Genomic DNA, 15,903 nt, shown 5'->3' with positions numbered 1-15,903 from the left:
AAGGAATATGGGCTCAGATCCAGTCTCCCCCCAGGCCTCATGCTCACACAGGAGTAGACATTCAAGTAGCTGACACACACAGCCTCTATCATAATCCCCCAGCTGGCACACACTTTTCCTCCCTTATATTTCAGTTATTTGTTTATAACCGTCTCTTTTGTGTAATTTCCTACAGGCAGGACACCAGGCTCTTATCTATTTGTCTTCCAAGGCCCTGCACAGTGCCTGGTACCCTCAATTAATACTTGTCAACTGAATGAATTGGCTGTATTCTGTGAGCCAACAGGGGATACTGTGACGTTTTTATTCCTTACAAATATCTTTATTACAACCAGGGAGAAAGAGGCACTGTGTTCCTGTGGTTTTCCTGCCGGCTGGGCCACAGTTAGAAACCTGGAGGAAGGAAACAGCAGAGGTGCTGTGTGGAGGCCGAAGCCATTTCAGTGGCTGGATGGTGGAGGAATTCATTTCAGATAGTGTAATAACATCTGCTCACGCTTCATCTGTACATAACATCTCCATTGTGAAGTGAGCCTAGACGGGATTAGGCTGCCTTTGTTTTCACCTGATACTGTGCTTTCATTTCTCCCAAAGAGGCGGCCCCAATGAGTGCACGGGGAACAGGGGAGGCCGAAATGCTGAAGCATTTAGCAGGCTCAGTTCAGGAATCTAAATTGCATTTAATTGTTAGGAGCAGACAGTGGGAAGGGTAGAGAGCAAGGCTGCCAGTTCCACAAGGACTCCCTGAGGGGTTCAGGGTAATTAGTGCTGATCTTGATGGTGAGGTCTCTTTTTAGAAAGAAAAATCTCTGAAAAACTGAGCGAGGAAGTGCTCCACTGGCATGCAGCAGGGTAACGTTTTGCTCTGCTCTGCGAAAATGCAAAACCTCACAGTCCTCTTGGCTCAGTTCTCTCGGCTAATGTTGCAGTGGCAACAGTTACCCCCACAAAGCCTAAACCAACACAATCCAAGCCTCTTTTCCTTTCAGGAGAGAGGATTTAGGTGAGTGTTTTCCTACCTAGGAAACCTTCAGTAGCATTCGAGGGGGGCTGATGCACTCAGCAAAATCACCAAGCAACTTGACTCTGAAGTTAAACACCACAACTTCCTGCGTGAAGAGAGCGAGCCCCAAACCTCTGGAGTGATCCTGCCCGGAGATGCCTACACCCAGCCAAAGGACCCAGAGCACAGGGACATCCTCTGCCTTCCACACACGGTCCCCAAGTTTCTCAGGAGTAGCATTTGATCGTTAAACTAAAAATCAGAATGAGTACAATTCAAAGTGATGTCAAGTGGCTGACATTCTGACAACTTCTCACTCCTCAGAACCTTCACAAGTTTCCAGTAAAACGAATGCAATAAATGCCTAATTATTAGACTCAGAGAGGGGACTGCTGAACCTAGTAGGGAGCCGCCTGTGCATCTACTCAGCTTAAGTCAAGCGCCATGGGAGACAGTCCCAGGACCAAGCGCTGTAACACGGCCCTGGGGAACTTGCACTTCTGCAACAACGCTAGAGCATCCTCACACACCCAGAGTTACAGCACCCTTTTCAACTTGGCAAAGAAACACAAGCTAGAAGGGAGTCCGTGAAACTGCCAATGTCCTGCTTCCATTCCAGGAAAGGAGTCCAGGGAAGTGTGTTCAAGACGGAGCTGGATTCGAAAATTAAGAGCAAAGCTGTCTCCCACTTCACGTGGGCTCACCAGGGCGCCGGCCTCCCACCAGGCAAAGCTCTGCTTTCCCTCGCTCGTTCTTTCCTGCTCAAGTAACACGCGCACAGACGAACACACAAGAGACACGCGTACATAGACAAGGACACGCGCGCACTCGTGGACATACGGGCACGCGCAGTGACCAGGGCAAAAGCGCGAACAGGCACGCGCAGACAAGAGTGCAAGGGCACACTGGCGCGCAGACCGGGGTACGCGGGCACACACAAGCACAGGCGTGCACCAACCCAAAAGTGCTTCCACTCCCAGGGCTTCCATCCTGTCCCAGCTCCCAGCTCCCGCCGCGCCGGGGTCCCGGTTCCCTGCGCCCCTCCCCCTCGCAGAACGCCCACTCACCTGGCGCCGGTGCCGGCGAACCCGCGCCCCGCGCGCGCACCCTCCAGGCGGCCCCGGGGTCAGCGCGCGCAGCCGCATAGCCGTCCGGGCCACCGCCGAGGGCCGGGCCGGGCGAGGAAGGCCGAGGCAGGCGCGGACCTCTCCCGGGTGGTGATGCCCGGCAGGTATGCCTCCTGGGCTCCTGTGTCTGGGAGTCCCAGAAGTTCGACCCCTGGAGCCCTGAAATGAAGCGGTCGCCAATTCCAAGTCCACTCGGTCGTCAGGAGTCAGATGCCGCGAACAAAAGCCAGACGAATGAGCGCACGGCCCCCCGGCGCCCCTCCATCTGACACAAATTAGCGCTCCCTTCCCCCCGCCCCAGACCGCAGCTCCGGAGAAGAGGAAAAAGGTTTCTCAGCCAAACCCAGAAAAAGTGGCGAGGAAACGCCTCCTAGGACAGGGGTGGGGGGCTAACCCTCCATCGCCCTCCAACGCCCTTGGCCCTCCCACTGGATTACCCCCGCCTTTGGCTGGAGTACAGCTTGACTAGGATTTCAGACCTCTCCAAGAATGCAGACCCAGGGACTTAAAATCAAAAGCGTCAGGCTCTCTGGCTTTCGGGATTTTAAATCTTGTATACTGTCCAGTAAACTTGCATCTGTAATGGTCAGTATCACCGGTAATCTATACTGCTAGCCAACAGTGGCTTTGGAGTGGAAAGAAGGAAAACTCTAATACAGAAAGGTTGTCTTTCCAATTTGCCTCTTCAACTAAGAAAAACAAGGAGCAGCCTTGCCAAAGTAGGATGAGAAGCAGGTAGAGGTTCCAGCAAGCACAAAGGAAATGACCATGGGGCCTTCTGTACCTGGGGTCTGGGATCCACAGCACCCTTACCTCTCCTTACTATCCAGAGAGCCATCCAGCTCCCAGCAAATCACATCCGAGTTCCCTCTCTGGGTCCGTGATTTTAGAAGGAAATTTAAAACTGTTTTTAACTTATTTTAAGAAGATAAAGGTGACTGGGATGGTGAGGACAGGGTCTCACATGAAGAAGAAGCCAGACACCTGGAAAGGGGAAGGGTCCCTTAGCCTGAAGCACAGCCCAGAGGGGGAAGGTGGGCCTGATCCACAGACAGATGGCCCTTTGCCTGTCAGACCCCACAAGACTGAGTCGTCTTGGGCAGGGCTCGTGGACCAGTGGCTCTTAGCTCTCCACCATGAGAAGCTCTGAAAACATTCCTGGAAAGGGGTCCCTTGACAGTGGACTTGTTCAGCTGAGGCCACCTTCTCCCTTCTGCAGGGTCCCGTAGAAGAGGCCGATGCAGAGGAGCACGTGGCCCAGGGAGCTGGATGGTCTCAGACCTGCCGGCTCGCTGTGTGCATAGCAGCGCCGGCTGTTCCAGTGGCTCAGCCTGCCTCGTGCCCAGCTCAGGATGCAGCAGCACTGATGCCCTGTGTTGGTCTAACGCTCTGACTTCAGATCTTCAACTCCGCTTGCAACTCCAAATGTCTTAGCTTTGGAGAGCAGTCTGGGTGGGCTAGACCCCGGGCCTTTATGGTTAACACATGTGCAAATTCCAGCCATCAATTCAAAGGCCGACATTAACCTCTCAGGTTCTGGCACCAAATACCCATCTTTCCATTTCTGGGGTGGAATAGCAAAGCTGCTCTTTGACTTTCAACCACACACCAAAAAAAAAAAAAAAACCCAGAAACACATCATTCTGGCTTCTCACCTGGAAGCCACCATTCATTCTCATTTCGCCTTCATCCTTCAAATAAGAGTATATTCATCTGTCTCTATAGTCATTCATTCATTTGTTAATTTATTTTCTAGATTCATTCATCATTATTCACTTTTTCTATAAAGGAGTCAAACTTTAGTTTTTGTAAACACCTCTCAGCTCTATTTCTTCATACACATCCTTCACCCCCATATGACTGCAGGATCCCTAAGAACACACATCTGTATCGGATTTGAGTCCCCACCATCGAGAACAAGACGGAGCCCAGAGCTGTGCCTACAGGCTCAGCTAGAAGCACACTCTTCTGCTGTCTGAGGGCACACAAGTCAAGCATTTTCCCAGGATCAGCCAGATCTATCACCAGTCTCACCCATGGAACCAGAAGGAGGAACCTCAATCCTAGCGAACAGGTAACTTTCAACATGATAAAGCTCCTTGAACTCATGGACAGGGCTGCACACTCTATGGGGCCCTTGGTAATGACGGTCCTGAGCACCAGTGCACCTAGGCCCATGGTTGCCAGGTTGGAAGACAAACGGGTGTTTTCGTAGGGACACCTGAATCTCCTCTGATTCAATTAAAAAATACATCATTCAGAAAATTCCCACACTTTATTATTAATAATAAATACATGCATGCAATCACACCTCATGGATGATAGCACAGTGGGCTATCACAACTCAGTGAGAATCAGGGATCACAGATAGTCCACTGAAGTCCAGAACACCAGAGCCCAAGTGAACTTCGCAAACACAAACCTGCCAGGACTCCCCACTTTGCCTCTTGGCCCCCTCTCCAGTCCCTTTTCCCTCTAGCTTCCCACACCACCCCTCTGAGGCAAGCCAAAGCATGAGGGTTTGGGGCCAGCTCAGCCTAGGGACCAAGCCAGCCACTCCAGCCTTGCCAGATTCACCCCACTATTGTGCTGCGAGCCTAGCCTGCCCCTGGTGAAGTGACAATCCTCCTTGCTTCTTGCTGGCCTGACATCTGCTTCTGAATTCTGGCTGCATTGAGTCCCCAACAACAAAGGAGGTTCTTCCTGTACAAGATGGACTTTAGGGGGCCCGGGTCCAAACTTTGAGGGTAAAGCTCCAATACCAGGCCTCGGGGCTGTATCACCAACCCAGACTGGGAAGCCAGACTGGACGGGGGACATGAGCTCAGCAGTGAGTCCAACTCTAAGACAAGATGTGAGGTTGGCCCATCCAGGATCTCATCTAACTGAATGGAGGCTACTCCCATAGGCCATCCCAGAATGCTGATGAGCAGCCTGTGTGCCTGGCATCACAGGGACTACAGTGATGAATGACTCCCCTTTACCCAACGGTGGAAATGTCTGTATGTGGCATTATGAGGAGGCACTGAGCCCACTCATGGGACTTCAGGGAAAACAGATGACAGGTGGGCTGAGACCTAGAAGAGATGGACATTTTTGAGACAGGAAAAGAACCAGGGGACCATAAGGCAGGGTGTTTGTGTGAACAGAAGCACAGCATGCATTTGGGGCATGGATGGCAGACAGGCAGAGTCTGCATCCTAAGAGCAGGCGTGGAGAGGAAGGGGGCCCCACAAAGCAAGCCAAGGCCCAACCCTGAGGGCAGCGGGAGTCTCTGGAAGTGAGAGAGGAGGAACCACGTGAACATACTGTGTCCTGGGACCACTGGGTAAAGAAGGAGTTTACTAACACAGAAAGGGAGAACATTTCAGTGAAAGCTGTGCTGTGGGACTGGAATCAGATGCTAGTGTAACTCATGTTTTCAGTGCAGAGACACAGATACAGAAATGAAAACGAATGCAAATGTGCACATGCACACACACACACACCCATGCACAGGCATGCACCCATACACACAGAGGCACATATAAACTCCCTACACTCCCCAGCTCTGTCTGTGGTGGGGGAGGGGGCACCTAAAGAAGCTCCCAAGAGTAGTGGTTACATGCAGCACCCACATCTCTGATTCCCAGTAAAAGAAATCAGGGCTCCCTGGAGACGTGGCTGATTTCAGATCTGAGTCAGGGATGGTACAAACGTCAAAAGGTAAAGGAATGCTTCCAGAATGGTGGGGTTGCATGACCAGGGGGCTGAGTTGGCCTGCAGAGGCTGTCCTGGCCAGATCTGGGACAACCTGAACATCAAAATAGTGATAATAGTGGATTGTGTGTGTGTGTGTGTTAGTCACTCAGTTGTGTCCAACTCTGCAACTCCATGGACTAAAGCCCGCCAGGCTCCTCTGTCCACGGGATTCTCCAGGCAAGAATACTGGAGTGGGTAGCCATTCCCTTCTTCAAGGGATTGTCCCGACCCAGGGATCGAACTCAGGTCTCTGGCATTGCAGGCAGATTTTTTATCATCTGAGCCACCAGGGAAGCCCCTAGCCCCTCCAGAAATCCCAGTTCTGCAGAGATGCATCCCCAGCTGTTGGCAACCAGCAGAAGCTTTGGGAAGTTTAACCTAGTGAGCAATGCTCCACTGTCACAGCAGAGCCGACCTCCTACGGGTGGTCCCAAACCCAAGTTATCTCCCCAGGTCGGGTGTGAGGATAGAGGCATCTCATCCGGCCTGTCCCTTCTGCTAGAGCATCCAGACAGCCCTCCTGTGTGCCTGGGAACTGGCCCCTACAGGGAAGGTGTGGTTGGAAAGGAGACACTGACAGAGCACCCTCTGAGTCACCAAGCTTCATCTCTGGATTGAACCCCAGTCTTTTCATTCCTCCATAGTTCTGTGAACCCAAAATGCCCAACATCCCCTAGCTTGGACCAAACCTGGCTAGACAACATCAGGAACTCTGGGTAGGGATTCTGCCCATAAGGGTCCAATGTTGCCTCCTCCGAGAGGCAGGGCCGAGATGGGCTGCAGAAGCTGCAAAAGAGACAGCACCTCAGGGCACTCTGGACCTGCTCTGCTCCTTGTTATGTGTCTGCTGGTTTATAGTCATCACCCTGGGCCTCCCATTTCTTCCTCGGCTAACAAGAAGAATAAGCTCACTGCCGACCTCAAACAGTCCCTGTGCAGTTCACCCCAAAGCGGAGGGACTTTGGTGTGATGCCCACCAAATATTCCTCCTCCCCTGCTAAGTCAAACCAGTCAATCCTAAAGGAAATCAACCCTGAATATTCATTGGAAGGACTGATGCTGAAGCTCCAATACTTTGGCCCCTTGATGTGAAAACTCATTGGAAATGATCTTGATCCTGGGAAAGATTGAGGGCAAGAGGAGAAGGGGGCAACAGAAGATAAGATAGTTGGATGGCATCACTGAATCAATGGACATGAGTTTGAGGAAGCTCTGGGAGATAGCGAAGGACTGGGAAGCCTGGTGTGCTGCAGTCCATGGGGTGGAGAAGAGTTGGACACAATTTATCAACTGAACAGTGACTCCTGCTAAGAGGGGTCCCTGCACAGCCAGAAGAGTTTGGAGGACTAAGGTAAGAGGCCCCAAGTAGACAATGAGGAGAAAAATCAGTTTCTGAGAAAGATGGGGTATTTTCAACAACATGAAGTGAAGTGAAATGAAGTGAAAGTCACTCAGTCATATCTGACTCTTTGCAACTCCATGGATTATACATTCCATGGAATTCTTTAGGCCAGAATACTGAAGTGGGTAGCCTTTCCCTTCTCCAGGGGAGCTTCCCAACCCAGGGATCAAACATAGGTCTCCCACATTGCAGGCAGATTCTTTACCAGCTGACACTGGGGAAACCCAAGAATACTGGAGTGGTTAGCCTGTCCCTTCTCCAGCCAATCTTCCTGACCCAGGAATCGAACTGGGATCTCCTGCATTGCAGGTGGATTCTTTACCAACTGAGCTATCAGGGAAGCCCCTCAATATGAACAAGTTTTAACTATTTCTGAAATTTTTTTAAAAAGCAGACATTGCTTCTGTTTATCATCGCCACTATGAATCTGTATCTGTAGTCCCAGGACGGGTGTGAGGAAGGCACGACTGGGTCTCATCTTTCTGTGGAGAAGGTAGGACTTTGGGGTGACTTCCCCCATACCTGGGTCACCCTCAAACTCAGTGAGGCCATGATGGAGCTGGGATTGCACCCAACCCCATCAACGTGTTCTCAAAGAGAGTTTAATCATTAAAATCTCTGATTTAAATTCCAACAAAAGCAAGTTTCCCAGCCTGGTATGATGCTCCTGACTTGAAGTAATCTCTCCTTCACCCAGATCATGCTCCAAGATGCTTCCAGCACATGAAAAGAGCATTTCCTGTAAATAACAATGCTTGTTGCAACTCAGAAAAAAGACAGCAAAATCTCCATCCAGGCCCAGAGAGCAGGAATCAGCATCCACCAGAGGAAGACACTGTCCAGGTCAGACAGAAGCACGCTGCCTGGGCCCTGCCCCATCACAGGCTTTCTCTGTGTGTCCCCAGGCCCCACCCCCAAACAATCAACTGTGTGTTTCTCCAGGATCCCAGGCTGTGCTGGATACACATCACTGGAGGAATGAATGACTATAAATCAATAAAGACAGATGCCAGGTTTTAAGGCAGTGGTCACTAGAGGCCACACCCCGTGGTCACACCTGGGTTGGGCCTTGGAACTTGTGGCCTCATGTCTGCTGCCCTTTGATTTCTGATTAGCTGATTGACAATGACTCACAGCACCATTCACCCACCTTCCATTCTTTTCCCATAGTTCACTGTGTGGGAGGGACAGACAGTTGATAAAGCCTGAAGAGGAAAGTGGTCCCAGTGATGAGAAAGCTTGGGGTGGGGGGCACTGGGAGCCAGACTCAAGATCTGACTTGACTGTGGAGAAAATGAGGAGTCAGAGGTTTACTAGCAAAGGGGCAGGAGGGGGCAGAGGGTGGGGGATGGGAGGGGCCAGACCTCCTGCAAAACAGGCCAGCAGAGTGGGGACGGGTATTTCAACCAGGACCTTAGTGGTGGTGGCAACAGGAAGAATGGGAGCTGACTCCAGGGGGGTCACGACCACCAAAGATGGGCTGGGAATTAAGGGAGAAAGATCTGGTTTGGTAGACCAGACTGAGGCCTGGACTTTCAGAGACTGTCAGCACTCACTGGAGAAAGGGGGCTTCGGATCTTTCGTTACTAGCATGATTTTGCCAGTCTCAGGTTGGGTAGCTGGGGGTGGACCCTTGTAAGCACAGGTGCAGGGCTCTGCTCACTAGCTCTCCAGTCTCCTCTATCACACGCGTAGGGGCTCAGGGACCACCTACTGTTCAATCAGCTCACCAAGTCCACTGTACACCCACTGTGCATGAGTTTGGGATGGCCAAGGTCAAGGACACAAGCAAAGGTCACCACCTGCAAGAAGCACTCAGTCTGGCCTCCAGGAAACCTCTGTAAGGGGTGCTGCCACCCACCCCGCTCCACAGTGGGCTCCTACCAGTGCTTAGCCACCCCGTGCACACCAACACTCAGAGTCTGTTGCCCTTGGCAAATGAAATGCATAACAATGTCTTGACCCTTTTCCCAGCTGGCAGGGTGTAAACCTGGATGACAGCAGGTGCTCATAGCAGCCTTGACTCTCGCTCCCCTACAGTCAAGCCTCATCAATTTTTCTTCCTGTGCTGACTCCCCGGCAGACACAGAGGCTGCAAGGCACCCAAGTTTAAAGATAGCCCCCCTGCAGGCTTCCTTGGTGGCTCAGTGATAAAGAATCTGCCTGAAAATGCAGGAGACACAGAATGGATCGCTGGTCCAGGAAGATCCCATGTGTCTTGGAACAATTAAGCCTATGCACCACAACTATTGAGCGAGCACTTCAGAGCCCAGGAGTCACAACTTCTGAGCCCACGCACCACAACTACAGAAGCCCGTGCACCCTAGAGCTTGTGTTCCACAAGAGAAGCCACTGCCATGAGAGCCTGCACACCTCAACCAGAGAGTAGCCCCTGCTTGCCACAACTAGAGAAATGCCTGCGTAACACAAAGACCCAGCACAGCCAAAAATAAAATTATTTTTAAAAAATTATTAAAAAGCAGAGACATCACTGTGCTGACAAAGGACTGTATAGTCAAAGTTATGATCTTTCCAGTAGTCACGTATGGACATGAGAGTTGGACCATAAAGAAGGCTGAATGCTGAAGAATTGATGCTTTGGAACTGTGGGGCTGAAGAGGACTTTTGAGATTCCTTTGGACTGCAAGGAGATGAAACCAGTCAATCTTAAAAGAAATCAATACCGAATACTCATTGGAAGGACTGATGCTGAAGCTGCGGCTCCAATACTTTCGCCACCAGATGCGAAGAGCTGACTCGTTGGAAAAGATCCTGATGCTGGGAAAGACTGAAGGCAGGAGAAGGGGATGACAGAGGATGAGATGGTTACATAGCATCACCAATTCAATGAATATGAATTTGAGCAAACTCTGGGAGACAGTGAAGGACAGAGGAGCCTGGTGTGCTGCAGTCCATGGAGTCACAAAGAGTCGGAAACAACTTAGTGACTAACAACAGCAACAAACATTTTTTTAAAAGGAAAGAAAAAAAAGATGGCCCTTGTGTGACCTCCAACCCCGGCCACCATCATGGCTCATTTCATAATCCTCTTCCAGGGAAACTCCTTCAGGGGTTGGCTAGAGTCCACGTCCACTGCCCAGGTTCCACGCCTGGGACTGACAACCAGAATTTCCTCTCCATCCTCCCAAACTGCCCACCAGTGCCCACCTAGCTCATCACACCCAGCTGCTCCTCACCCACCCCAGTTGCCAGCTCACCTGGCTGCTACCCACGTGCCACACTTCCCTACACTTCCCTCTCCTAGTTCCCAGCCCCCCACGTCCTAGGCACCTTCTCTTTCTTGGGTCCTGCTCTCATCTCCCTTGGACAGTCCTTGTCCCCTGGGCACCTCTAAGTGTCCTGGACTGTCCTCTGTGCACACTCCCCCCAGCTGTCCCCTCCAGCCTATCCTGTCATCATTGATGATGCCCCACGTCCCCTCTGGCCCTTCCCTGCTGAGTCCCGGGTATCACTGGCTCCACATCTCCACCAGGCCATCCCCTGAGCATCATTAACCTCAGCCCTCCAAGTCAGAACTCTGGGTTGTCTCCTCACAAGTACCATAGGGCCACCCTGCCAACAAGCCCTTCAAAACGAATCCCCAAAAGACCTTTCTCTGGTCTCCATCGCCACCACACCCAGCCCCCAATCAGCAAGCTAACCAGCTCTCTGCACCCACAGGCCCTGCCTTAATAGGAATCAGGACTTAACAAAGCACAGCACACTCCCCAGCTTTCACAAGCACACTTTTAACCAGAAAATCCCAAACTTCTGACCTTGGGCCCATAGACCATTTGCACCAGCCCGTGACCGCCTTGCACCTGTTCAACTCCCCTGCTCTTTTCCCACCTGCTCAGAAAGCTCCTGTCTCAGAACACTTGCACCCGCTGTTCCTGCCACCTGCAACTCACCCGTGCGGCTTACTCTTCACTTCCTTCAAATCTCTGCCAAAACGTTACCCTGAGAGGCCTTGCCTGACACAGTATGGGGATAGCCCTCCCACCTCTGCCCATGCTCACTCTCCTCACGTGGCCTGGTTATCCTCCAGTGTCCTTACGGCTACCTAACTTCCTGTCCTGGGGGCATTGTGGATGGGTTTACTGCCTGTCCATCCAAGAGGGCAGGGACCCCATGTGCCTGGCTGGCGTGGGATTCCCCATGCCTGAATCAGCACTAAGCCCAGACTGAGTGATAAATGAATGAATGAATGTGCTCCTCACGGCCCTTGGCAGGCCCCTCACTGACCCCTTCAGGCCTCCCCACTGCTCAGAGCCCAGCTGCTGCATCTGACCCCTCTCGCAGGGCAGGGCGCCTACCTGGTCTCCTCTCTCCCCTCCTGCCTTCCACCTGGAGGCCCTTCATCCCAAATGCCAAAACACATCTCCCTGCAGGGCCCTCTCAAGGTGACATGGGTGAGGTCCACTGGCCCCCAGCCCATTCAGCATGTACAGTGCCCCATGCTCGCCTCTCCAAGCGTGTCACACATCATCATAGGGAGACCCGTGCCTGTTTGCTGCATAAATGAAGGCTGGAAATGGAATCAGGGATGCTACCCTGGGCTCCCGCCCAGCAGCCCCCGCAGGACAGCTCAGCATACTGCCCTTTGCAAAGTGAAACACACAAAGCAAGACAGTAGCAGCCAGACCACAGGGACTCTGTCCCAAAGCAGGAGAAGCACAAGACATGCTTATACAGCATCTCAGTCGGCAAGGCGCATGCAAACAAAATCTGCATCTCTTCATGTAAAACATGCATGGGGTGTGCGATTCCACACAGGAATATGTTCTAAAGCAATGAGCACACAGGGAGATCAGGATTGGATGGAAGGCCATTCCTCACAGAAGTATACACAGCAGAAGAAACTGGATGCAGCTTCAGTATCCAACAAAGAGCCAACTCATTAGAAAAGACCCTGATGCTGGGGAAAACTTAAGGCAGGAGGAGAAGGAGATGACAGAGGATGAGACGGTTGGATGGCATCACCGACTCAGTGGACATGAGTTTGGGCAGGCTCTGGGAGATGGTGATGGACAGGGAAGCCTGGCATGCTGCAGTCCATGGGGTTGCAAAGAGTTGGACACGACTGAGAGACTGAACAACAACAAAATTGCCTGAGACAATTTGATGGCACTAACACACAGGAATCTTTAAGAGTATACCATCATAAAAAGCAGCAATCAGATCCATACTCCTTGACATGGAAATACCTATGATAGATTGAGAGAGGTACAGAAGAATCTAAGCTTTGATTGTTCCCACCAGTCTTTCCCCACTCCGGGGGCATCTTGCCACCCCGAAGGAGAACTGGTTCTGGAGTGACTGAGACCCTCCTCCAGGTTCACTCCCAGCCCAGGAGTGTGAACTCACTCTGCAGAGGGGCAGCCAGGGCTCAGCCTCCTTGGCCGCCAGGTAAACACCAGGAGTACTCCCTGAAACACCTGGCCCCCAAAGGAGTCGACACTTTGCAGTGTCCCCCTGCCTCTTTCTTGTCAGGCAAACAGGGCCCCCTGCCACCCAGAAGACAGACAAGCCTGGGGCCCAAGCTTGGGCCCCTCTGGGTCCCTCCCCATGTGCGTATCCCCCTCAGGACCCTGACCACGTGTCCATGTGCAGGCGCTGGACGCCAGCAACAGAGCATGAATGAAATAAGGACTTTGTCCTCACAGGGCCTACATTCCAGGAGGTAGCCAGGCAGGCAACAGAGACAGCATATGGCATATGCCACATGCTCTGGAAAAAATTAAGCCAAATGAAAAAGACAGAAAATCATGCCAGGAACATGTAAGGGCAGGGTGCTTCTTCATCAAGGGTGATTTGATATTTTATATACAGGTGACTGAGGGGCTTCCCAGGTAGTACTGGTGCTAAAGAACCTGCCTGCCAATGAAGGAGACATAATAAGAGACACAGTTTTGATCCCTGGGTCAGGAAGATCCCCTGGAGGAAGGCATGGCAACCCACTCGGGTATTCTCACCTGGAGAAGCCCAGGGACAGAGGAGCCTGGTATATTACAGTCCATGGGGTTGCAAAGAGTCAGACAGACTGAAGAGACTTGGCATGCATGCATGCACACCCAGAGGACTGAGCAGAGGCCATAGACATAGACGCCTAAGGAACACCAGAGCCATACGTGGAGAGGAGCCACAGCAGGTCATGCCCAGGGCAGGGGTAGGGGACAGAACGGGCTCCGAGGTGGGAAGGGGACCAGGCCAATGTAAGGACTTGACTTGTGAGAAACAGAGCTAGCCAGAGTGCTGTGAGCACAGGCGGGCTGTGATGTGACAGAGACTGGAGGGAAGGAGAGGTGGCAGCAATGTGGCAAAGAGCCCCAGCAAGGGACAATGGCAGCTGGTAGCTGGCACCAGGTGGTAGCAGGGGCCAGGACCGAGGTTCTGCAGCCCAAACCCACTCTGACATGGAGGGTAGCAGGGTTCTGTCTTGCTTAGTGCTGATGTAGCAGAAAGGAGACCACAGAGTGAGGGGACGTAGAGGCTTTGGCCCAAAACTCCAATGAGGAGACATCCTGAATGAGACAGTTCATTATCCAGGGAGGCACTCTGGAAAGTGATGTGACCATATAGATCAAAAACTACAAAAATGGTCACGCTCCTGGCCTTGCTCACTCAATCCCTGTGAATTCCAGTTAAGGAGGTGTTAGAAGACAGAGGTGCCAAGCAAGAAGGGGCGATGTCATCATCGTCAGTCACAGCGAGAGGGAAACAAAATCCATAAAGGGACGGAGCCATGCGGTAACCCCAGCACCTAGGAAGAATATGCCACTGAGCAAATCCATAACCAGAAATCTTACATAGGCAGGAGTCCTCACATTGCAGAGACAATGTAATAACAAAGAATATTTCTGCTAAGGCACATTAAGAGGCATTGTGCAAAGAGCTTCAACAATGTATCTTCGTCCAGAAAGATGGATGGGCGGGCAAAATAGAAGGAAGCAGGCTTTCTTCCCTTCCTCTCCACATACCCACATTACAGTGTTGTAGTTGTATCTGTTGTGGCTGTGTCTTTATCATTTTCTTTTTTTTAAAGGAAACATTTAAACAGACATTGAAAAGGAACAGCGAGCTTATTTATTTGCATACACCCCATTCCAGGCACATTCTTCTGAAACATCTCATTCATTTCTTTTTTTCATTATTTTTCCCCTGAGGTTATTTTGGCTGCAAGATGAATTCTCACAAAATAACAGGGGCTTGACAAATAAAAGAACTGCTCAAAGCATTCACATTAACCTTGCCAAGCCAGGAAGCAGTCTGGAGTTCAGCATGTGAGTGAGCTCCAGAAATGATTTGCCTGAGGAACGAAAACAATAGCAACAACAACCTCCGCCAAAAGGCTCTCTGCTTCCATTTCAGAAATCGAAAGGGACTTCCCTGACGGTCCAGACTTCGCACTTCCACTGAAGGGAACACAGGATCGATTCCTGTTCAGGAAACTAAGGTCCCACATGCTGCCAGGTGCAGCCAAAGGGAAAAAAAAAAGAGAGAGAGGGAAATCGACAATGGCATGTGCATATACCTATACATATGTGTGCATTACATACATATGCTTTGCATATGAATACATATGCATATGTTTATATGCATACACATGCACACACGTGTACGCATAAGATATTCATTACATAGATGCGTGTATGTCTATATGTGTGTACATGTGTGAGCATGAGCACGCAACATGTGTGCACAGAAATGTTCATAGATGCACACGTGCAGACACACAGCACGTGTATATGCCTGCCTGCATGCCTGTGTGCACATACACGCACATCCACAAAGGGGGAGGCAAGCAGGTGGGGCTTTTCTGTGAGGGGCACATTCGAATCCTCCTGAACCCTGTTACCTTCTTTTGTAAAATAAACCCCACTGACTCCTGGACAGTGAGACATTCCACTCAAAACATGGTCGACTGTAGGGGCCTCTAGAGAAACTTTTAAGTCAAAATGTGATCTTTTAAAGATTCCTTTTATTTAATCAAACAGAAGTTGGCTACCCTGAGGCAGACCCAGAATGTTTTCAATTCCCTGGTCCCAGCCCCAGAGTCTGTCCCGGCTGTCCACAGCCACTGCTCGCCGCACCTGCTCACAGCCCATCCTGGAGCATCAGGGGTCACCACAGGGATGTTCTGTGCAACCTGAGAGGACAGAATGACTTTGCTCATCATTTGCTTGAATTTCTTTTTTAACCTATAACTGTGCCCTGCTATGAGCTTCTCTCGTCAGTGGGAGGACCTCTAAGCCACACTTCCTAAGCAGAGTGAAATAAGGCTTCAGCCTTTTTCCCAGAGGCTGAGGGGATGAGATGAGATTTCTGAGGTGGGCATGCAGTGCAGACCCCTGGCTGGCCACCCACACCTTCCTGCATGCCTGGCATGAAGGCCAGACCCCAGTGGTAAGGCTCCTTCCACAAGTGCGCTGGTCGGGGTTCGATTCCCGTGGGTCTTGGCGTGGAGGGTGCTGCCCCCACTCCCCAGCCTGAAAAGGAGCAGGCTCTGTGCCCATGCTGAATCACCCAGGAAGGCTGCCAAGAGCAGGAGACGAGCGAGAGCAGGAGGGGGAGCCATGGGGGACACCCTGACCCAGAGGCTCTGACCTTCCTGGGAACGCCCACCAATC

General features: G+C 51.5%; 1 protein-coding gene across 8 annotated transcripts in view; it reads right to left on the bottom strand.

Annotated features, from left to right (window-relative positions):
• The window catches only part of TNS3 (tensin 3), a 222,886-nt gene that overhangs the window by 183,290 nt on the left and 23,693 nt on the right, over window positions 1–15,903 (bottom strand). The window contains exon 1 of one of the 8 annotated variants that reach the window (XM_061414394.1): window positions 2,071–2,163. The exons of the other annotated variants lie outside the window; for them this stretch is intronic. Coding sequence (XP_061270378.1) covers window positions 2,071–2,148 — 78 coding nt within the window. The 5' untranslated portion in view covers window positions 2,149–2,163. Of the gene's footprint in view, window positions 1–2,070; window positions 2,164–15,903 lie in introns of those variants that run through there. 8 annotated transcript variants of the gene reach the window in all.

The sequence above is a fragment of the Bos javanicus genome, chromosome 4 (assembly GCF_032452875.1).
Source record: "Bos javanicus breed banteng chromosome 4, ARS-OSU_banteng_1.0, whole genome shotgun sequence".
NCBI classification, from domain to species: domain Eukaryota; kingdom Metazoa; phylum Chordata; class Mammalia; order Artiodactyla; family Bovidae; genus Bos; species Bos javanicus.
Note: the sequence above shows the minus strand (reverse complement) of the source record. Positions and strands in the feature narration are given on the sequence as shown.